The sequence below is a fragment of the Cottoperca gobio genome, chromosome 12 (assembly GCF_900634415.1).
Source record: "Cottoperca gobio chromosome 12, fCotGob3.1, whole genome shotgun sequence".
NCBI lineage: Eukaryota > Metazoa > Chordata > Actinopteri > Perciformes > Bovichtidae > Cottoperca > Cottoperca gobio.
Window position 1 is genome coordinate 5,227,094 of NC_041366.1, and position 24,697 is coordinate 5,251,790.

General features: G+C 38.7%; 1 protein-coding gene across 5 annotated transcripts in view; it reads left to right on the top strand.

Annotated features, from left to right (window-relative positions):
* Positions 1-24,697, top strand: part of whrna (whirlin a) — a 141,804-nt gene that overhangs the window by 79,890 nt on the left and 37,217 nt on the right. For all 5 annotated transcript variants that reach the window (XM_029445476.1, XM_029445479.1, XM_029445478.1 and 2 more), the window contains one exon: positions 22,199-22,407. In XM_029445476.1, coding sequence (XP_029301336.1) covers positions 22,199-22,407 — 209 coding nt within the window. The remainder of the gene's footprint in view (positions 1-22,198; positions 22,408-24,697) is intronic.

The following is a 24,697-nucleotide window of genomic DNA, read 5'->3' on the forward strand; positions in this document are numbered from 1 at the left end:
GTATGTTGTCACAGAGTCAACAGATGAAAGTAACAACCTGTGCTGCGTTATCTGTTCTTATTTGTTGCCACCTTATCACCTTTACCTCAGTAGTTCCTTGTTGTTCTGCGTACAAGGCGGCCTCTCTGATGATAGCTATTGAAGGAGATGTACAACAAAGCCCTGTGGTGTTCAACTGACTCTCAGGTTTTCACCAAATGTCTATCATCTCTTCCAGCACAGAAAAAGGGAGGCAGGTTTCCCAGAGCTGCACTTCTCTGTATGTACGTTTATTTTATTTCATGTGATAATAATACATTTTACTGATGTAGCACTTTAGAAGGGAGCGGAAGGGGGCCGGGGAGACTAATGGATTTTTTATTTTATTTTAGTACACACATAAGACTGAATAAAATCCGGATACTGAAAAGATAAGAAATGGAGTCTGAGTTGTTGGGGGAGAGAGTTCATGAGGGAGGGGGCAGCAACGGAGAAGGCCGTGTCCCCCCAAGGATGTGTGAAACATGAGCGTACATGGATATTTGTGACATTTTGTTGAGCTCCATTTCTATCCAAACTGTTGCATAAGACCACTCTACACGTTGATCACACTGTTAGTTTAACAGATGGTTTATGTTAACTAAGTATTAATAATTGGTTTCAAATACAGCAAGACCTGGAGCAGTGACCTTCGCACATCCAGCATGTCTTTGCTGTGTTATTTGCTGTGATTTGAGAATATGATAAAGCACGGTGTGAGAGGATAATGGCAATTCTCTGCAATGTTGAAGCTGATAAAGGGATTACCTACATAATTAGTTTGGTATGAGAGGTCAACAAAGACTTCTCTGTCTACAGAAACTCGCCATGTTCCATGTTGACAGGTTCCTGATGACTCTCTTCTACAAATCCCTTCATTTAATCAATTTCAACATTTGCCTTTATCTTTTGGCACGGCAGTCTTAAATCCAAGAATGCCCTGGCTGAACTAGTGAACAAAAGGAGCAAAATGGCAGCGTCCAGCAGAGCAGTCTGTCTGTTCTTTGTAACTGGTAGGTGGTGAAGAGGGCACAGTCCATCCTGTCTGACAGCACCCACCCTCTTCATCAGAAGTTTCAATCCCTACCCTCTGGCACCCGCGTCAGCTCATCAAGACAAATAGATACAAACACTCAATCATCCTCACAGCCATTAACTCCTTGACTCTTACTTGTTGGATGATGTTCATGTTTCCCTCTGATTCTTTCGTTGCTGCTGGATGGATCTGGTGACACTATGATTGTAATGTTTTGCTGGTCAGTTTTATGTTTATGATGATCTTTGATAATGTTGCCGCTGGACGATTCTTTTTTTTAATGTATTTTGATTCTGATTATAATGCTGGTCATACTTTTATGCAGTGGGATGAGAGAATAGTCATTATGTATTGTTGATGTTGCTCTTCATGATTATGTTTGTCCATTGATGCAACGCGGCTGAGTATGTGTTACTCTGACTAAAATGTATTTTTTTATGTTGCACTCTACGTTGCGAATCCAATTCTCATCGGGGTCAAATAAAGTTGAAAGTTGAAAAGAGCAGAAGAGGAAACAAAAAGAAAAAATGTGTTAACAGCATTATACTGAAGTGGAAAAAAAATCACACGTCGAAATAGCTTCTCATAAGGACAACTGAAGTAACGTAGCCAAGTAGAAGAGGAAAAGAAATGCATTGTCCCTTGAGGAGACCCTTTCTCCACTCTGAGCTGCTGCTGCTGGAAGAAACACCACAACAAGATTTAACAGCTGAGACAGAAATGTTTGAATCCAGGAAAACAGCAGCATCCGTGTTAAACATTTGCAGAGTGCAAACAATGATAGTTTAAGTATTAGCTGGGGGCTAAAATCGAGCAAACTTTATGAAGTATAATCATGGGCAATGTAAAACGGAACGTGAATAATTCATTTTGTTGTGGAATTCTGTTTATTTAATTTATGTGTGAGCTTTACTCTGTTGTGTACAATCATTGCATTCCTGGGAAAGCTTTTTAATTTGTTTTATTTAAACACTCCTCATTCTTATTGTACTAATACGCTATACTTTTCTAGTATCTGTATACCGTGCAACAATAACACACACACGTCTTCTCTTCAGAACCGCTTGTATTGGAATGAAGCATGGATACAGATCTCATTGGAAACTGAATGTACAGACCCTAACATTGTGTTCAGTATAAGTCATATATTAGTGTTTGTCACACATCTATCTATCACACAGGTATACAGTAGAAACTCTGCTCTGTGAAGTGGAAATGGGCTCCACATTTGACTATTTCTGGCTCTCAGCTGGAAAACACTTTAAAGGCAAAGCAAGCCATTTATTTCTACTTATTATAGACAGTGTGCCCACTCCAGTAAAGAAATCCTGCTGTGCTGGAAGAAAAGAGAAGGCAGTTCCTTGTTTCTGGGTAAAATATACATGAGATTCAAATACAAATGCACGAACTGCGGACCACACAGACAGCTGAACAGTTGGATTACTACCCAGAGGCCCACTGATCAGTTTGGCCTGTTCACAGACACCTGCACTTCCTCATTTTCCTAACTCTCAAGGGAACTCTGAGGAGTAACTAACAACTGCTGCTCTTCACATAAAAACCACTCTCTCTCATTCTTTCTCTCTCTCATTCTTTCTCTTTCTTTCTCTCTCTCACTCTCCCTCTCTCTGCAGTGCATGCTGGGAGTTTGTATGTGAGTGAGATGCTGAGTTTTCAATATTTTTGATATGTTTGTTTTGTGATGGGATTTAATTTAATGCAATTTATTGGTGGTAGTTTGATTTAGTTTTACTTTTGGTGAGTTTGGGTGTGGTGGTTGGGGTGTTTGTGGGGTTTTCTCCTGCCGGTGTCTCGCCAGTCGGCGTCTGACGCCATGGTATATGGGGTATGTGTATGCCTTCATTTGTGCGTTGGTTGCCCACGACGTTTGTAGCACAAGGTAGTTCACAATATCCAGATATTCAATTGGCGGTAATGAATCTAAATCCTCAATATAATCCGACGGCTTTAGCGTGTACGGATCACGGCCGCAAATTTGGACCTCTCTGAATCTTGCCTTTGCAGAGGACTCCAGAGAGTCAGAATACAGAAGTCGGAGTTGTATTGTTGTTGTTGTTCGCTTTAGACGCCATTGTTGATTTGTATACCAACCAACATGGCGTCGCACGCATACGTCACATCGTTTTGTCACATGTTTGCACACAAAGTTTTAAGCTTTTTATACTGTTTTTGTTTTGTTCTTAATTGTTTGCACTTAGCATAAAGTATATATAATCCAGCAAGGCAGCTTTTTTTGTCGTGGGATTTTGTTTAATTATGTTACATAGTTTTTAAATGTAACAAATAAAGAAAGAAAACAACTAAAGGGAGATGAATGGTGGACCCTATCAGAAAATAAACAGGTAATGTAACTTTTAGCCCGCATTACAACTTCACACTGTTCACACTGTGCTTGATGGTCATAGGTTAACTCAGATTTGCTTGGTCAACAAACTACACTTTAGGAATGTTATCAGTAGTTTTCACTACCACTCTAATGCTTCAGAATGGGCGAACTGCACCCACCAGTATAGGCGTTATGAAAGGGTTGCAGTATTGTTAGGTTTTACTTTCCGTTACGTTAAGTTTAAGCAACAAAACTACACGTTTACATATTATGCTGATAACCACTGATAATGCCCATTAAATTGGCTGATATCATTGGAAGCGGGTGATCAACGGTATTGTTGGACCATTTTGCTGTGAGCACTAGGTTTAAAGTCAACACCACACTCTAGGTGTTTAAAGAGACACACTTCTAATGATGAGGGCCTCATTAGTCAGTCTCACCCACTATCATCACTACTAGACAGTCATAGTCCTTCAAACATTCACTTTCTTACACCCAGGGAAGGGAGAAGGCGGAGGGTTGAGCACCTATAATCGACCTTTAATGGCACTGTTTGTTGCCAGAAGCAGATAAAAGGAAAACAAATTGCAAACATTGAATGTTGTATAGAAACATTTAATAAGAACGTTTTATTGTTATGTTGATAAAAATACGGAATCTATATAAAAGATTTTTCTCCTTTATATTTTCTCAACTGCACACTCACCTGCTCTCTGAGTGATATGACAACACACTCCAATGTTCTGTCACATTAGGAGCTTGGATACAGCCCATCTGTTTCTCTGTGATGTGGCTCCTGCAATTATCAATCGCCCCACTGAGCCAAATGCCAGAAATTGTATCATATCTGTTGGCACAGACTACAAAGTCACAGCAACTACTCTGTCGTACAAATGGAACAGAGACAAATGGGAGAAGCCCTGTGGATATTGAGATGTTGCATTTTATAAATGCAAACTGCACATTTTCTGTGCAAGTGACTGTCAGTATCTGTGCTCTGATGGTTATGTTTGCCAACTGAACAGCTATATACACACAATGCACATGGTGATGTCCAATAACACAGATGGACCAAATATTTACTCAATTCCATTTCTCTCCTCTTTGGTCGTTGTTTGGTATTTTTGGATGGTGCACTGGGGAGACGCACATTTGTATGTTCATCTTGGAGGAAACATTTATTTAAAATATGCACACTAATATCTCACTGTAATCAGAACACAAACCTGCCAGTTAAAGTGTTTTCTCATTTTAGCCACATTCCCAGCTATTTACATGTTTTTAAATCAGGTGAATTCATTTTATCTTTATGCATTTTTTTCTTAAAACAAGTGACTCCTTTCGGTAAGATCGTCCCACGCTTGACACAATGCTAAGGGCAAAAAATCAAGTGTGTACAAAAGATGACTCCGCACACTTACGTCCAGTTTAAGTTGAATGATTCATGATAAAAGAAAGCTTTTAGTCACTACACCCTATCAGGGCTAATTACATTACATTACGTGTCATTTAGCAGACGCTCTTATCCAAAGAGACTTACAGTGAACTAACTACAGGGACAGTACATCTGAAGCAATTTGGGGTGCGCAATGCACTAATGCTTCACTGAAAGGAATTTATATTTGCATTAAATACATGACACCTGTGCTTTGTCATGCACGTGCACATAGGAAATGTACTTCACTTTCATTTCCCAAGCTATATTGTACAGTACTTATAGGAAAAGCTTCATATATATATATATACTGTGTATATATATATATATATATATATATATATATATATATATATATATATACTGTATATAATAATTTAAAAAAGGACTACACAAGCAAATTGTGTAATTGTGATTTTGAAATTGTTGCTTTCTGAATACCTTGTCAAACCAGTCAGAAAAGCATGGACAAAAAACACAGAAAGTGGTGCATCCATGTGGAACCTATAGCTTCAGAAAATGTATTGTCATGGCCTAAATTAACCTCAACAGATGTTTCCAGACAGCGCAGAGATTAAACTGATTAATTATGATTGACCCGGATAAACTCCACTGTGTTGTGACTCTCACAGAGAGAAACCTTGAAATGCTCAGTACAAACGTTTGTCAGATTGAGCAGTGAATGTGACTGTGTCACTGAGCGCACTGTTCAGCAGATCGTAATGGATCTTTGTTGTACAGACTCGCCTGTACGACAAATGTATACACTAACACACACACACACACACACACACACACACACACACACACACACACACACACACACACACACACACACACACCTTTGACCTGATGGTAATTCTAGGGGAATCAAATCAAATCAAATGTATTTATATAGCCCAATATCACAAAATACACATGTGTGTGCTTTACAGACTGTACAGGATAGGAAAATGGAGAATAGCAGTGGCCCATAATGTGTCTTACTACGGAGTGCATATCTGGGGAAATATTAAACATTAAAGGTTAAATCAGCATTACAGACATAACAGTTAATGCAACACTTTGATATTCTATTCATTATTTGATTGAAATGTTATGTTTCTAGCTTCTGACGTTTGAGGGTTTTCTGTGTGTCTGTGTTATATATCATTACCTCCCCCGAGGTCTGTCTGTCAGTAGGAATACAAAAAACTACTGGCACGATTTTCATATGGCTATCAGTGGCTCACCAGTTTTTAAGAATGTTATCCAAACATCTGTGAGTACCTGTTATTCTTTAAAAGCATCTCCACAGACTGATATGATGGAGTCGTCTCCCTGCCAGCATATATTGTTTATAGCAGAGTGCCTGCTGTTCTGATAGACAGGACTCTTCACACTGATCTGTGCTTTGGTCCACTATGAGACAGTTTAAAACCTCAGTGTGTGCCGGAAGGATAATTTGATGCACACTGGATGTGTGTCGGATCATTAGTATGCTCAGGCAGGATCAGTCAAGTCAGGCTTATGCACTCAGATTTCAGTCAGCGCATCTCGCTGCACGGCACTTCACTTCACTGCTGTCAGTGTTGCATCATTAAGATGTTCTTCCTGCTCCACAGATCAAGTTTTGAAAGATCAGCAGCTGTGCAAAGTTTTCCCAAAGACATTTATCAATAGATAAATATAAAGCCTGGGTATCTTATTTACCTGTGTGTACAAATATAAAGCTGAAACAGTCTGCACTACAACCTGTAGGAAGCAAGGAACATTATGAGCTGAAAACCAACTGAAGCTGTTCTTTAAAAGACCAAACCGACCTAAATGTTGCTTATGATGTTTAACCAGGTGCTATTAGGTTAATTCAACTGGCCTGTCAGCCTAATTTGCAGATTAAGGGAAATGTGAGTGAACACATGTTTATAGTAACCTGAGTTTATAATAATATAACACATTATATTGTTTGTTTGTTGTGAATGAATGAATAACTTTGAATTTGATTAATCTATTTGGTGTACATGTGTAAAACAGGTGATCCTATCCAGTGATAGTAACTGTGTTGCTGGTTTTGCAAATTCAACTCTCATTCTGCGTTATCATTTTTGTTTAAGGTCAGTAATGCAGTCATGGCAGTTTGTTCCAATTATTAGTTTTTTGGTAACAATAATTAAAAAATATCTTTAATGATAAGATAAGTATAATTGTATGTCTAAAGACTAACAGTGTTAACATTTGTGTTTCTACTTAAAGACTAAGCATAAAGACTAAGTTTAAAGCTGACACACATGGCTGGTCCTAGTCATTTGTTTCTGCGCGTCATGAGCGATAAATTATTCCTAAAAGTTATAAGAAATAACATGTTATTGAAAACAGAGGACTACACTTACAATGATCTGCTTATTGGAGGGTGTTTTTCATTTAGAAAAATGCGCTGACCTTTTTAATAAAGCATCAAAGCGTGAAGATCATGGCTATAAATCAGTACACCAGAAAACAATCAATATCAGCGTCCTCTCTCATTACGCTCTTCTGCATGAGGATGAACTGAACCTCCGTAACCTTTGAACTTAGTCTGCTTTGTTTAGATGTAACGTAACAATATGCAGCATGGCCAGAGAGTGTGAGGAAGATGGTGAGGAGGGGGGATAAATTAAACAGGAAGTGAAGATCATGTATAATGAAAGGAAGAGTAATAAAAGAAATGAAGAAATGACTTGTTAAAAGATGTAATGAGAGATACAAAGAAAGGTAAAGTAGCTAATGGGTCTAATTAAAGTTTAATTATTTCCATTGAAGGTTTCAAATGGAAGATAAATGTGTTCTCTGGACTTTGGCACACTCCAAGTGCCCGTCCCTTTTCCTTTTGGAGGAAGCTACGGCTCACCGACAAAGTGTAATTTATAACAAGTTCTACCCATTTAAGAAGACAAAGGTATAACCGTTAGAAGGAGTCGATATCTAATCTCTCCGCTGTTCCCCTCCTTCTGCCAGGGGACAGAAGCAATGGAGGACATGTCAGGAGAGCTGAGGTATGAGAGGCAGAGATTAGAGTCAAAGCAGCCTCATTTTTTCTAGAAAGAAACGTGTCTTGGATTATTGAGCAGCTGTAAATGCAGATGTGATGGAGATATAATCACTTGAACCACATTCAAAACTAATTAGAGACACAGGTTATCACATATTTAGTATTGGTGAATGTCCTTGACTGTGAAGAAGAAGCATCTAGTCACCTTTGTATAAAGCTCCCAAACAGTCCTTGAGGTACTTGAGGTCATCCAGTACTGATTGGGTGACATGCAGGTCAAAAGACACCTCGACGTCTATCTGTTTTCATGAAGGTTAAGGCCCTGTCACACATATCCGTATGACAGAAACGTATGCCTGCGCATATGAAATATCGGCAATAGGTTGATATAAATTAAGGGTAAGTTGTGATCGTTTGAAGGACGCAGACGTTACGCCGAACACGCCAGACATACACAGTTCCGTATGGCAGAAACATGCCGGCGTATATGAAAATTAGCTAAAAATGTGTCCAAATACGTCCAACTTTCCCACAGCGGTGTTGTAGCTGACGTATACATAACGAATACATAACGAATTTACTATGTCGAATACTACTTATGTCTTACCTTATATCAACGTACACCAGCGTAACACAGTGAGCTCTTAATGAATACTACTTATACCTTACCTTATATCTACGTACACCAGCGTAACACAGTGAGCTCTTAATGAATACTACTTATACCTTACCTTATATCTACGTACACCAGTGTAACACAGTGAGCTCTTAATGAATACTACTTATACCATACCTTATATCAACGTACACCAGCGTAACACAGTGAGCTCTTAATGAATACTACTTATACCTTACCTTATATCTACGTACACCAGCGTAACACAGTGAGCTCTTAACGAATACTACTTATACCTTACCTTATATCAACGTACACCAGCGTAACACAGTGAGCTCTTAATGAATACTACTTATACCTTACCTTATATCAACGTACACCAGCGTAACACAGTGAGCTCTTAACGAATACTACTTATACCTTACCTTATATCAACGTACACCAGCGTAACACAGTGAGCTCTTAACGAATACTACTTATACCTTACCTTATATCAACGTACACCAGCGTAACACAGTGAGCTCTTAATGAATACTACTTATACCTTACCTTATATCAACGTACACCAGCGTAACACAGTGAGCTCTTAACGAATACTACTTATACCTTACCTTATATCTACGTACACCAGCGTAACACAGTGAGCTCTTAACGAATACTACTTATACCTTACCTTATATCAACGTACACCAGCGTAACACAGTGAGCTCTTAATGAATACTACTTATACCTTACCTTATATCAACGTACACCAGCATAACACAGTGAGCTCTTAATGAATACTACTTATACCTTACCTTATATCAACGTACACCAGCGTAACACAGTGAGCTCTTAATGAATACTACTTATACCTTACCTTATATCAACGTACACCAGCGTAACACAGTGAGCTCTTAATGAATACTACTTATACCTTACCTTATATCTACGTACACCAGCGTAACACAGTGAGCTCTTAACAAATACTACTTATACCTTACCTTATATCAACGTACACCAGCGTAACACAGTGAGCTCTTAACGAACACTACTTATACCAGGGGTCGGGAACCTTTTTGGCTGGGAGAGCCATAAAAGCCAAATATTTTTTTATGTATTTCCTTGAGAGACATATATTTAATAGATTTAAATGCAACTTTATGCGTGCATTTTTTAAGAATAACACTTCTCCGAGTACTAATAGAGGTATCAGTGTTTCATTGAACAGGTGCTCTTTTATTAAATAAACTAAATGCTTACGTTATTTATCTAATTTATGAGCACGTTTCAGTGTTTACTGCACGGGTGTCAAACTCAAGGCAATTATATCCGACCCGCGAGAAAATATCATATCTGTCATAACTGGCCCGCCGGTTTTGGTAATTAAATCAATGCATGGCACAACCATTCGAGAAAGTATCTAAATATGTGAATGGAATGAAAGTTTTTGGAAAGCAAAGGGAAACGCACCACAGATCTCTGGGACGATGTGAGCTGGACTGTTTGTGTGACATAACGAAGCATCTCACTGTTAAACCTGCAGCTTCAGGGTCGTGTGATCACAGACATGTATGCATGACGAGCTGCCTGTGGGAGACTCTGATGCAGAAGGAAACTTTGGTCACTACGTGTTTCCAAACACTGACAAACATCTGCACCGCTGTGTTCCCGACAGCATTCTGCTGACTTTGCAGCTCAGATATTTTAATTGAACTGCTCAGCAATCCGTTTGCAGTTGACTTAAATATGTTCTATATCTTTTTGCACTTTATCCAATATGTGTATCCTGTTCAATAAATGTGGACCATGTTTGGCCCTCGACGTAGTCCTAGTTTTTAATGTTGGCCCTCTCTGTGATTGAGTTTGACACCCCCAGTCTATTGCTTGCTTTGTGCAGTTTCTCCTCTGCTCGGTTTCGCGACGGGCGGGGCTCCGCCCCCTACGCACACACGTGTGAACACACCTACAGTCAGAGACAGAGCGGAGGAAAGGAGAGGGGAGAACTAAAAACAAATCCGCTGCTAAATGTTTTACTTTAAAATGACACAATATAATTATTTATTACCTGTTAATCATGTTAAATGTCAGCTCAAAATTGTCTGCGAGCCATATTGCGTTATCGAAAGAGCCATATATGGCTCGCGAGCCATAGGTTCCCGACCCCTGACTTATACCTTACCTTATATCAACGTACACCAGCGTAACACAGTGAGATCTTAACGAATACTACTTATACCTTACCTTATATCAACGTACACCAGCGTAACACAGTGAGCTCTTAATGAATACTACTTATACCTTACCTTATATCAACGTACACCAGCGTAACACAGTGAGATCTTAACGAATACTACTTATACCTTACCTTATATCAACGTACACCAGCGTAACACAGTGAGCTCTTAATGAATACTACTTATACCTTACCTTATATCTACGCACACCAGCGTAACACAGTGAGCTCTTAATGAATACTACTTATACCTTACCTTATATCTACGTACACCAGCGTAACACAGTGAGCTCTTAACGAATACTACTTATACCTTACCTTATATCTACGTACACCAGCGTAACACAGTGAGCTCTTAATGAATACTACTTATACCTTACCTTATATCTACGTACACCAGCGTAACACAGTGAGCTCTTAATGAATACTACTTATACCTTACCTTATATCTACGTACACCAGCGTAACACAGTGAGCTCTTAATGAATACTACTTATACCTTACCTTATATCTACGTACACCAGCGTAACACAGTGAGCTCTTAACGAATACTACTTATACCTTACCTTATATCAACGTACACCAGCGTAACACAGTGAGCTCTTAATGAATACTACTTATACCTTACCTTATATCTACGTACACCAGCGTAACACAGTGAGCTCTTAACGAATACTACTTATACCTTACCTTATATCTACGTACACCAGCGTAACACAGTGAGCTCTTAATGAATACTACTTATACCTTACCTTATATCAACGTACACCAGCGTAACACAGTGAGCTCTTAACGAATACTACTTATACCTTACCTTATATCAACGTACACCAGCGTAACACAGTGAGCTCTTAACGAATGCTACTTATACCTTACCTTATATCAACGTACACCAGCGTAACACAGTGAGCTCTTAACGAATGCTACTTATACCTTACCTTATATCAACGTACACCAGCGTAACACAGTGAGCTCTTAACGAATGCTACTTATACCTTACCTTATATCAACGTACACCAGCGTAACACAGTGAGCTCTTAATGAATACTACTTATACCTTACCTTATATCTACGTACACCAGCGTAACACAGTGAGCTCTTAACGAATACTACTTATACCTTACCTTATATCAACGTACACCAGCGTAACACAGTGAGCTCTTAACGAATACTACTTATACCTTACCTTATATCAACGTACACCAGCGTAACACAGTGAGATCTTAACGAATACTACTTATACCTTACCTTATATCAACGTACACCAGCGTAACACAGTGAGCTCTTAACGAATACTACTTATACCTTACCTTATATCAACGTACACCAGCGTAACACAGTGAGCTCTTAACGAATACTACTTATACCTTACCTTATATCAACGTACACCAGCGTAACACAGTGAGCTCTTAATGAATACTACTTATACCTTACCTTATATCAACGTACACCAGCGTAACACAGTGAGCTCTTAATGAATACTACTTATACCTTACCTTATATCTACGTACACCAGCGTAACACAGTGAGATCTTAACGAACTACTTACCTTACGTACACCAGCGTAACACAGTGAGCTCTAATACTTACCTTATATCAACGTACACCAGCGTAACACAGTGAGCTCTTAACGAATACTACTTATACCTTACCTTATATCAACGTACACCAGCGTAACACAGTGAGCTCTTAACGAATACTACTTATACCTTACCTTATATCAACGTACACCAGCGTAACACAGTGAGCTCTTAATGAATACTACTTATACCTTACCTTATATCAACGTACACCAGCGTAACACAGTGAGCTCTTAACGAATACTACTTATACCTTACCTTATATCAACGTACACCAGCGTAACACAGTGAGCTCTTAACGAATACTACTTATACCTTACCTTATATCAACGTACACCAGCGTAACACAGTGAGCTCTTAATGAATACTACTTATACCTTACCTTATATCAACGTACACCAGCGTAACACAGTGAGCTCTTAATGAATACTACTTATACCTTACCTTATATCAACGTACACCAGCGTAACACAGTGAGCTCTTAATGAATACTACTTATACCTTACCTTATATCTAAGTACACCAGGGTGTTGCCGATATTTTGTATACGTCATATTTGTGTATACGTTATGCATTTGTTGGGTATTCGTCTGATACATTTTGTATAAGTAAGTGATGCGCTATCAATAAGTTAGACATGCGTATCTGTATACGTTCACTTTTCCGATCCGATGAAAAGCTGGACGTATTTGGACTCTGACAAATTTTCGTTTCTGTCATACGGATATGTGTGACAGGGCCTTTACATATGTACGATGGTATTAGGGACATTGTAGGCAAAACATTATTTATTTATTTATTTTAATGGAGCCGGGGGAGGGGGGTAATATTCTGAGAAAGTCATGATTTATTTTTCACTTTTTTACGGAAATGAGACTTTAAGAAATAAAGTAATCATTTATTTTATTATATTGTATAAAGTATACTAAAACTGGCCCAATCCTACACATTGTGTCAACCCGATCCAGATACAATCTAGTTATATATGGAAAAACATAAAAAGTCTGAGGACACAGGATGGGCGGTGTTTGCAGTCACCATTGGTGTTCCAGTTCATCCCAAAGGTGTTGGATGGGGTTTAGTTCAGGGCACCCAGGCAAGTTCTACACCAAACTGGGAAAACCATTTCTTTATAGAGCTGTCTTTGTGCATGGGGGTATTGTCATACCAATACCCTCAACATATTGCCAGAAAGTTTGAAGCACACAATTGTTTAACATATCATTGTACGCTGTAGCATTAAAATTCATTCAGTGAAACAAATAATAATTCAAAATAGCACCCGGACCAAAAGACCACCATATCCTGATATTTTTGGCCATAGCGTCATAAATTAGAAAAATGTATGACACGTGTAAACTCGTGTACACACACACACACACACACACACACACACACACACACACATGCACACACACACACACACACAGACACACACACACACACACACACACACACACACACACACACACACACACACACACACACACACACACACACACACACACACACAAACTTGAGAGAGAGCTAACTGGAGAAAAGGAAGCATTTGAGTGAAGAAAGTGCCCAAGGAGCAGATAAAACAGCTTCACTCGTCTTAATGTAGGGTTAGGGATCAATGTTCTGGAGCTGCCACTTTATCCCCCTATCTCCCCTCTGTGTGTCAGCCCAGAGCTGTCTTACCCAGACTGTTCATCACACAGCTCTGATAATGTCACAAGAATCTTAGACAATTGTCCTGATTCAAACGCTCAAGTAGGACAAGTTAACAGGAGCGTAATCTGTCCACTCGCCTCTTCTGTCTTCCATCACTGCTCTGCAGCCGTGTTTCAAACACATATCAAGTCCCACAGTTCTACTGTCAAAGACACATCAGAAATCTTTTATTAGTCCCACAACGGGGAAATTGACATTGTTACAGCAAAGAACATATGAGGTAAAAAACATATGAGGTAAAGTGCCGAGCACACGATAATTAAATACAAATTATTGCATGAATGATGTATGTATGAATATTGCACATGGTATTGATAATTGCACACCAGTGGTGGAATAGTCTGTATTGTGTGGTGGTCTACCAGGGGTCCTGGTGATGGTACAGTCTGACCGCTGCAGGGAGAAAGGACCTACGGTATCTCTGTGAGACACCGTGGGTGAAGCAGCCTGTCGCTGAAGGAGCTGCACAGTGCGGACAAAGTGTCCTGGAGGGGTTGGGACATTAGAGATGACAGCTTGGCCGTCATTCTCCTGTCTCCCACCACACCCACAGTGTCCAGCGGGCTCCCCAGGACAGAGCTGGCCTTCTTCACCAGTCTGCTCAGTCTCTTCCTGTCAGCAGTCGAGATGCTGCTGCCCCAGCAGACCATTCCATAAAACAACATTGGGTTTATGCAATATTGTAGATGTGTAAATGCATAGGATCTTCTTGTGTGTTTCAATCTGTATTCCAACACTTTAAAGTACCTGATATATCCATTTGAGTGGTGGAATTTGCTAAAACATAAATGCTAATTTACCCGCGGGAGATCACAAAGTCATCTCGTAAAAGCAGAAAGAAAGGAGATCTGAGGAAGGAGCCAGAATATATTTTTTTGGAAGCAATTAGTGTGAGCAGAAGAAGACAGGGAATATAGATCATCACTTACCACTTGCCAAGTGATGCACTTTAATTTGCATTTAAATCTGTCTACAAATAGAGTGACTCGTCTTCTTTTAAGGATTATTAGTAAGGCAGCACAGTGGAGAGGAAGAGTGATTGTAAGTGTTTCTGTAGTTTTTTTGGCTTAATCTTTTTACTGCCAGTTTGTTAGTTAGTTTATTAGTGTTATTATTGCAGAGCCTATATACTAATCTGCTATGTGATTAATGTGTTGCACTCTCTGGGGATGCTGCCATTACTGCAGTGGCATAGTCCAGAGAGATTCAGGTTCACTGGCTCGACAAGGTAGAACTGGTATTTGTTGAGTGAGTCTTAACGGCAGCAAGAGGGTGTGTGTGGGATTAAGTGGACATAAACTACAGTGTGTGTGTGTTTGTTGTGATGAAGGAACATGTCTCCCAGTGCAACAGTGTGGCTGTAGCTTCTAAATTTGCATATGACAAGTGAGATGCCACCACAGTAAGGACAGCTTGTTTACTTCTACCTACTTCCATAGATTAGTCCATAGAGTCACTATAAAACCACAGAAACGTTGTTATACACACTTCTCCCTCCTGCCTGGTCCTGGGGAATCCTCAGTTTAATGCAGGTGTGTGTTTGCAGCTGCAGAGAGAATCTATGTGGACATTTATGGTTTGTAATTGGGCGTTCAGATTAAAAGTGTGTGTGGCATTTAGCTGCACACGCAGCATTGATTAGAGCTTTAATCATAAACATCATTGCCACTGGTTGTCGTTTAATTGCCCAGAATGCGGCGGCGCCTCTGGTTTGACGCAGAGATTGATCACAAAAGATGAAGTGGTTGTGGCTCATCTACTCTCAAATAGAAGTATAATGAGAGAAGCATGGAGGAGCAGAACAATGAGAAGAGAGACAGAGTGAGGGGAGCATAGACTGTATAAAAGAAGTGGACGTAGACCCAATGCAGAAAGAAGTCTGATTGTATAGAAGTCTATAAGAAAATTACTTCTTACTTCATTTATTAATAAACATTTTTCTAATGAGTTTATTGTCTTAATCGATAGTTTCAAGTATTCTTCAATACAGCATGATGTCCATTTTGTAAACTACAGTCCCATTTAGAGTAAAGCAGACGATAAAGAGGCGTATGTTTCAGGGCTACATTATGATTTAAAAGTCGCTACCACCGCTGCCTGTCAATCAGGATAGATAAAATGCGTATCCCCCCCAGCTACACCCTTGTGTCTAAATATGGTCCCTTTTGGTTAAAAAAAACCAAGATGGCGATGGCCAACATAGGTTGTGTCTGGATGGTAACGCTCGGTTTTCGAAATTTTGCACATAACACTTTGTTCACCAAATGACTTATCCAAACCATAACTATTTGAGCTCAATGTCCAACCTTATCCAAAACGGTAGTCCACAAACCAATGGGCGACGTCACAGTGGCCACGACCACTACTTTAGACAGTCTAAGGCAGGGGTCTGCAACCTGCGGCTCAGGAGCCACATGCGGCTCTTTAACCTCTCTGCAGTGGCTCCCTTCAGCTTTGACAAAAAAAACAAACATAGAACTAAATATTTATTTTTCTGTATTTTTTGTTGCACAGTGGACAATCTTTCAAATGGAACACCTCTTATCTTGGAGTTTAAGGTAATATATGCTATTTTTTTATTATATTTCATCCACTAAAATATGCGTCACATTCTCCTTGAGTCGACGGGCGTCTTTCCCTGCAGGTGGCACATCTTGAGTTTCAGACCCCCGTCTAACTCGGTATGCTAACCATGAATAAAACCAAAAAAAGAAAAGTCTCGGAGGAAAATAGAGAGTTTAATTCTGCGTGGACAGATACATTTGCTTTCCCTGCCAACGATGCTGGCTTACCTGTGTACTTGATATGTGGCGAGAAGTTAGAAAACAGAAAATGTAATGTTCAAGAACAAACATTCGTGAGGCTGAATTGTTTAAAAGCCAAAGAAATGAACACCACCTCCATGTGGATGATAACACACTGAAACAGACATAATTAAATACAAACTGGCCTATTTTTTATGTTTACTCTTTTTAAGCTATTAGGCTGCAGCTATACGTTTTTAAACATGCCAGTGTATTTTGTCCTACTCTTTTAAAGAGTTTGGTGTTTTCCTTTGTTTAAACAGGTGAAAATAGCAACACGATCGCAACAGTTTCCTTTATTGTCATTCTATATTTCATGAATGCAACAAATATAGTATAACTATATATCAAACTTATTACCTGCGTTATCAAATGTGTTTTGCTGCTACAGACAAATCTTATTTGGTGAAAGAGGGGAAAAATGGCTCTTTTGATAGTAAAGGTTGCCGACCCCTGCTCTAAGGAGAGGAAAGACGTTAGTTGCACCTTGATGACTGCAGGAGATTCAGCAGCACAGTCAAGTGGCTCAACTTTAATCATGTAAAGCTGTAGGTGTGTGTGGCGGCGCAGATATGTTATTTGTTTATAAGCAGTACAGACAGTTTTCTTGTTGGTCCCTAATTTGTAACACCTAAAACAATAACAAAGAAATTGCTAGGAAGACTAATACAGTATATTCACATTCTCTAACTCATTCCTCTGTGATTACCTGTGTGGTTTTGAATGAGACTCACAGGGTCATAAAACTTAATAAGCGTGTAATTAGAGTCAAAATCAAAGTTCCAAATCATTTGCCAAATACAACAGGTGCAAATAATCTAACTTGAATAACTGGTGCTGACACACAGCAGTGCTTTCGTAAACTACAGGATTTATACAGTACAATCTGCACCTCACATAGAAAAGATGTAAAAGCCCTCCCACAAGTATAGTATATAATATGTTTTTATTCACATTTTTAATTTGGGCATAAATCACAATAAGAGGTGAGAATACACCTTCATGTTATGGGACCTCTTTCTTCTTCTACCAAAGTCATGCCTCTGATCTACCAGAAAGCCCAAATAATACAGAACAAAAAGAGTGGGTGTGATGGTTTTATCCCCAGTTTGATTCCAGATCAGCCCTTGTTGCATCTCACCCCCCCTCCCTATCACCATGGCAACTAATTGGCCTATTTCACAGCAGACGTTTTGACTTGTCATGGTAGGAGAAGCACAGGTGTTACTAAGAACATTAACGATGTCTCTGTTCTCTTCAAGTGTCCCTGTAAGTCCTGTAAGTGTGACAGTATGAACAATAGCAAGACCCTGAAACCTAACCTTGAATTTTATTATTTACACCTGGCATTTTCATAGTGTGACATCTCAACATGTCTTCTGTCATTTTGGATAGGTGTCAGGGAATTAATGAAGCCGGTACTCATTTACATGAGTATTAATTGTGGACTGGAACGTTATTGGCCTCTCCAGAATTGTCTTGACTGTTACTTCTGGTCGTTGTCATGCTGAAAGAATATATATGTGGAAACAGCCTCAGTGTGAGGTCATGTACAGATCTGGAGCAGGTTTTCTTCAATGACTTCTCAGTAATTAGCTACTTACACTATAGTGAGCAATAAATTGAGATTTCAGATGCTTATTATTCATCATTACTGACAGGTGTTGCATAACTGCAATTTCTTCTATAAAATCGGATTGTTAGCTAAATGCATTATGTAATGTCACTAAATTAATTTACTGGATAACAGTACTTATGTACAATTTACAACAAAAAATATATTCATTTCTAGTTGAGATTATTAAATCAAACAATAATTGAGTGTAAATGTGTCATTATAGATTAAGCTACCCTAATTTAGTCTAGGTATTTAAAATAGATTCAAATTAGCTTCATCATTGCCAGCTACAACATTAGGGATGCTTACATATTATATGTGTCAATAATTGTAATCCAATAATATATTATTCTGAAATGTGCATAATAATTAGTTTTTTTTCCTTTTGAACAAAGTTTATTTCTGAATTTTTGTTAATACAATTGTTTAATTTCACTTTATAAACACTTTTAGACTGATATATATAGATCCTGTCACCCCTGATAACATTCAATGGGTTTACAAATTAAACTATCCGAGGACAATAAGTAAATAAATAAACATATTTCAGAATATTTAGAAATGTAATGTAAAAATGTACATAAGCCACCTCCTCCATTTATGGAACACAGTTATTGGCAAATAAGGCTTAAAATAATTATTTCCAATTTAGTTAAATGTTTCACTGTTCAAATGTAAACTCACAAATAATTATATATATTGTATATTATATTATATTATATATATATATTGTATATATATATATATATATATTGTATATGTATTTGTGGATAAGAGCCTGTAATGTAATGTAGTATTGCAACCTTTGGTGTTTCTACCGATCATGGTTTGTTTTTTCGTTCGGTTAGTGAGCAAGTTTGATGAAAGACAATGAAAAACACCTTTTGTTTATATTATGCCAAAATAATATTATTGCAAATAAAATAGCAAAATGTTCTAAAGAGCGCTGCAAAACGCCACCTTCTCCATCGCTTGCTCACTTCTGCCCCCCATAATGAGCACTTTAAGTAGTCTATATATTTATGCTAATACTGTATGTTTTGTACAATTCTGAAAGCACAATCTATACTTGTATACATAAATAAAAGATCTTATTCCACCTCTGGAAAAAATGCCTCTACTATTACACTAATTTCACACTCTGAGGGTAAATATAGAGAACTATATAGTAAATGGGGAGTAATTGGGACACAGCCCTGGAGTTATTCATGCTGACTCACTGTCACACCGTCATGGCTGACTGGGACACTTGAATATAGCAGAACCGTTTCTCTTCAAAACGGCAGAGATAGGAGCAGAAAGAAGAAAAATAAGGGTGTACGTGTGTCTGCATCTTTTGTGTACATTTCAAAGCCATGTGTGCTCTCAAGCTGCAGTAAAATTCAAGTGAAACTGAGATAAACCATGCTGAGCTCCCAATAAACTGAGCTCTAGGGTTGTCAAACACTCTATAAAGTCCATAAGAAGCAGATTACTGACTCTTTTTCTTGCCTTTTTGTAATACAAACAGCTGGAACAAACAGCTTGTAATCTGTCTTAAAATATGTCTGTCATCCCTGAGGCCTGAGCTCAGCCTGACAGCGTTCTCACTGCAATGGTGCTTGTTGAATTAAATTAGATTGATAGCATCTGTCAATACAGTTTTGATCATGTGTCCTTTTTACATTTGCAATTGTAGAAGCTGATAAAGGTAGAGGTTTATGTGCAGAATGTCCTCAGCTGCCTCAGATATGTGCTGCAGTGCATTAGGTTGTTGGGTCATCTTGGCTTGTTGGAAAACACAAAAGAAACTGAAATGTATGAGATTGTGAATGTCTTTAATCTCCAGTTTGCACTGGCTTCTGCTCCAAAATGACATTAAAATGATTGTGAGGTTTGAGTAAAGTGGAAATAGAACAAGAGACAGAAAGTAACATTTGGGGATTTTCGTTGAATGCTAAACACTACATCAAGTTTAAATGCCAGACAAAGTAATTTGTAAGACCTGCGACTCTGTGCTGTTTTGTAAAGGGGAGTGGTGAGCGCGTCCTCTGTGACTAATTTATTACAGTTATGGTGACAGGTAAAGTTAATAGAGTCAGTCTAAAGCATTAAGCTTCCAAACTACCTGTCATTATTTTCTTTACCCAGGGCGTTTCTTTACATTTGGGGGACAAAGGACTATTTGTTACCGCAGTGTCTTTACTGTGACTGAGGTTGAAATTAAGGATTTAATAGCACTTGTGTTGCAGTGAGCACACTGTGTTTTGTTATGTTAGGAATCAAATATGATGTCTGATCAACTCTTAGTTGAGGCACATGTTCTACCCCAAACATGGAGAACAGAAAGTTCTTCATGTGCTCTCCTCTATCACAGTAGTCTATTAGCCGGGGGTTTGGTAGTGCCAATTTGGAGGGACCATGTCTCATCCTGATTTTATTTTTAAATTTTAAATATGTCCCTAGTGTTGGAAACTGCACAACAGCATTGCAGCAATGGTAGCTTTATATTGCTATGACTCCTTTTCTCATCCTTCAATCATTAAACTAATTCCATGTTTTTATGCCATTTTACACATAGAGACAGTATAAAACACAAAACATCATGTAAATCTTAGACTATAATCTATGTACCAGTCACATCTTCATGACACAACACAAATTGACCTTTGACCTCTAACGCTGCAATAGCGCAAATGCCCTTATGACTAACTTCACATTGATCTGATGTGCCTATGGATAGTTTCACCATAAAGAGCTTTAAAATGATGCATGACATGAATAACAACAACAACATAATTTCTAACCAGAATGAAGAAACTGTTTCTGATTGAACGTTCAGAACTTTGCATTGGATTCTCTTATTGGGTTGTAAATGTATTTTAATTAGCAGAAACACCAAATAATAATAAAATAATAATAAAATTCAAAAACTTTCTGAATACATTTATTCTGTCCCAGGTTAATCCAGTATGTAATATGTTCCCAGTCTTACCCTATTGTCAATATAAACATGTTTCAACTGATGAGGCCATTTTCAATGGGTTATAGCTAGTGTCAAAATACCCAGAGGCAGTCCAGAACTTTAATTCTGTGACCATGCTCTGGAGGTTTTGATGATTATTTGACCTCTATAGACTTTTATTTATTTATTTAAATTATTTAAATGTATTTATTTGTAGTGTTTCTTTGTCAGTTGAACACAATAAGTCTGTGTCAATCATGACAGATCAGTGAGATTAAAGCAAGCGAGGCTGACGCACATATCAAGTACGTAGGAAAAGTTCAGTTTGAGGTTGAGACGGTGCTTCGGCCTCTTTCAGCACAGACGAGGGTCCCTGGTACACCTCTGAGGGTTGACCTTGAGGTTAAAACTCCAATACATCAGCTCATTATAGGAGACAGGTGGTACGGTCCAAGGTGGTGTTTAGTATGGACATCATTATCCTCCTTCTGCTGCTGCTTCCAGACTCGGCCCTTTGATAGAATGAGAAATTTCATATGAAAGCCTTTTCCATTACGTATTAAACAGTTCTGGTGTTGAACCTGTCAGTGAGCAGAGCATGCTTTATTCTTTATGTAATTATTTCTGTTTGCTGTCTAACCTGAGAGAGCCATAACTTTTAACAAGAAACCTACTACCTAGTTATCTCTCTCTAATCCATTAAACATTTTACACTCCTCCACCACCTCCATCTGTTATGTTACTTCTCTCTGACCTTTGACCCATGAACCCGTGCATGTAACAGTGTCTGCCCGGTCCACCCTATCTGCCTCGCTCAGTCCTCCCCACCATGCCTATGTGTTATCTCCCTTCCCTGCAGGTCGGTGACCAGATCTTGGAGGTGAACGGCCGCAGCTTCCTGAGCATCCCGCACGACGAAGCCGTCAGGGTCCTGAAGTCGTCGCGGCACCTGATGATGACGGTGAAAGACGTGGGCCGTCTGCCGCACGCCAGGACAGTGGTGGGGGAGACCAAGTGGATTGCCAGCTCGCAGATTGGAGAGAGCTCCGCCAACAGCAGCATGGCAAGGTGAGTTATGATTGGCCCCAAAACAAATCTGGTCCAAGCCATAGATATCGTAATATCATCATCATAGGTTTCTGAAGAGCCGTTGTGAAGCTCAATGTGGGCGTCATCCTTAACTTACATAAATTGTTACTTTTCTATATGGATGTCACGAGAATAGATTCTTTGGTACCAAGTTGTTGCCAAAATTCCTCTGCTCCCTCTCTCCCTAACTGCTACCACTTTCGCTCAAACAAATGCAAAAAATAACAGCCGGTATCAGAGGTGCAATTGACTTGTATTAAGGTGCGTTCAGGCTCCATTCAGTAAAAATGCCATTGGGCAAAGATAAAGTATATTGTTACAATGTGGTGGATTCAAATGTAAACTTGTAAAATGTAGTTTTTGGCAAAAAACTTATTAACGTTTACTAACAGTTGTTTGAAGCAGATGTTTTCAAAGCATTATAAATTGGTTATTGGAGAGGGAAATATGAGGTATTTACCTTCCTAAAAAAAACATATTCAAACATAATAAAGGAGTTTATGGGATTTATTTTTTGTTTTTTGTTTTTTTTACTGTCGTATCGAATCAGTATCGAGAATTGTGGAATTTCACTAGTATTGGTATTGACTACTCAATTTCTGGTATCGTAACATCCCTACAAGTAAAAGATCATCGTTTGGGTTCAAATAAATGTGTTTGTTACATAACTTAAGTTCACACCTTAAGTACACTACGTATGCTACGTAGCCTAAATGCGTTAACGTACGTGACGTACCTACGTTAGAATAATTCAATTCCACACAAGTTTCACGGACAGCAATCTCTCGGGTGAAAGTCCTGCGTTTGTTCATCCATCCATCCACCTCGACCACCTCCCCTTGCAGACTGCATCGCACTTTTTATTACGTCCCCTATCGTAGAGATAATGAAGAGAATCATCTCTTTCTTCAACTAAAGTAGATGCCACAGTCTTTAACCGCTTAATGTGACGTCTGTCTCTCCGATAGCAGAATTCTCATTCACTCCTTTTCGCAGAAATAAAATAAATGCAATATTCAACTGTGTTTTAAAAATGCCAGAGCTCTTCTCAAAATGCCGCACCAGGGCAGCTCATCTGCAGCTCATGACCTGGAATAAATGTGGTCGCCAACAGCCAAATTAAAATCTGATATAAATGCCAGACTCATTTTCCCATCAAGTCAATAACACACAACTCAGAACTTTTATTCCTCTCTGATTCTCCAAAAAAATGGGGTTTAGAAAAAAGTATTAACAATGAACTTCTGGGCCAACCCCCTCCCTGAGATGTTCTGTCATGCTTGTTCCAGTGTTTCCTGTCGGGGTGACACACCTTAAAACTGCAGTGAATGCAGCTAATTAGTTTTGTTTCTAAGGTTACTTCCCCTGCTTGCCTGTGCCGCTTCATACTGTTCATGGTGAGCTTGAAAGGTCAGCGGCAATCGAGGTCAAAGTTGAAATAATTTGAGCGCATCGCTCGGCGACTAGTCCGGCGCCACCGCCAGCGCAGAGCGGTCTTACCGCTGAGCATGTGAAAGCAGCTTAACTGCAGAGACAGATGGTTTGTTATCTGAATGTCTTGATTTCTTTCATTTTGGAACTTAAAATGCCATTCCCAGTTTAATTTGACATAATTGTCATAAATGAATGTACTTCTATCAAGCATTGATGTTTAAAAAAATGTAAATAATCTAAAAAGGAAACATTTGAATTTGGACAAGGAGGCAGGTAAAAAAAAAGTATAGAATTGAAATGTTGGCGCTGCCCTAAAATAATTAATATAAATATAATTTTATAAATGTAATTTTAAAATATATATATTTTTATTTTTATTGTTATATATAAAGTCATTATTCCATGTCTAGCTTGATATAATGTTACTACATCATTTCCTTTCTTTGCTTGTGTCATTACCATGTTGCATATTTTAAATCCATGGATTATATTGCTGCACAGTGTTTAATTTACTATGTTTTCCTTAAAGACTACCAATTATCTGGCAGGTACAAAGAGAGCAGCCAGGGAGGAGACATTTGAAAAATCTGCTTGAGAGAATAAATGGCAGAGTCGGTCTCCAAAGTCAAGCGTGCTAATTGAATTTGAATCCTGAAATTGTTCTCCCCGCTGACTTTAATGTGCCATTGCAGGTGGGACTGCAGTATTGTTTCTGTCTCGGTTTAATTATATATTCTTTTATCATTTCTGGACCCAAAGGCAGCACTTTGAGTTGTCCTGTTGGCTCATGGATTTGAAGCCTGTTACTTGGTGGGCACTTGAGGATGTAAAGACA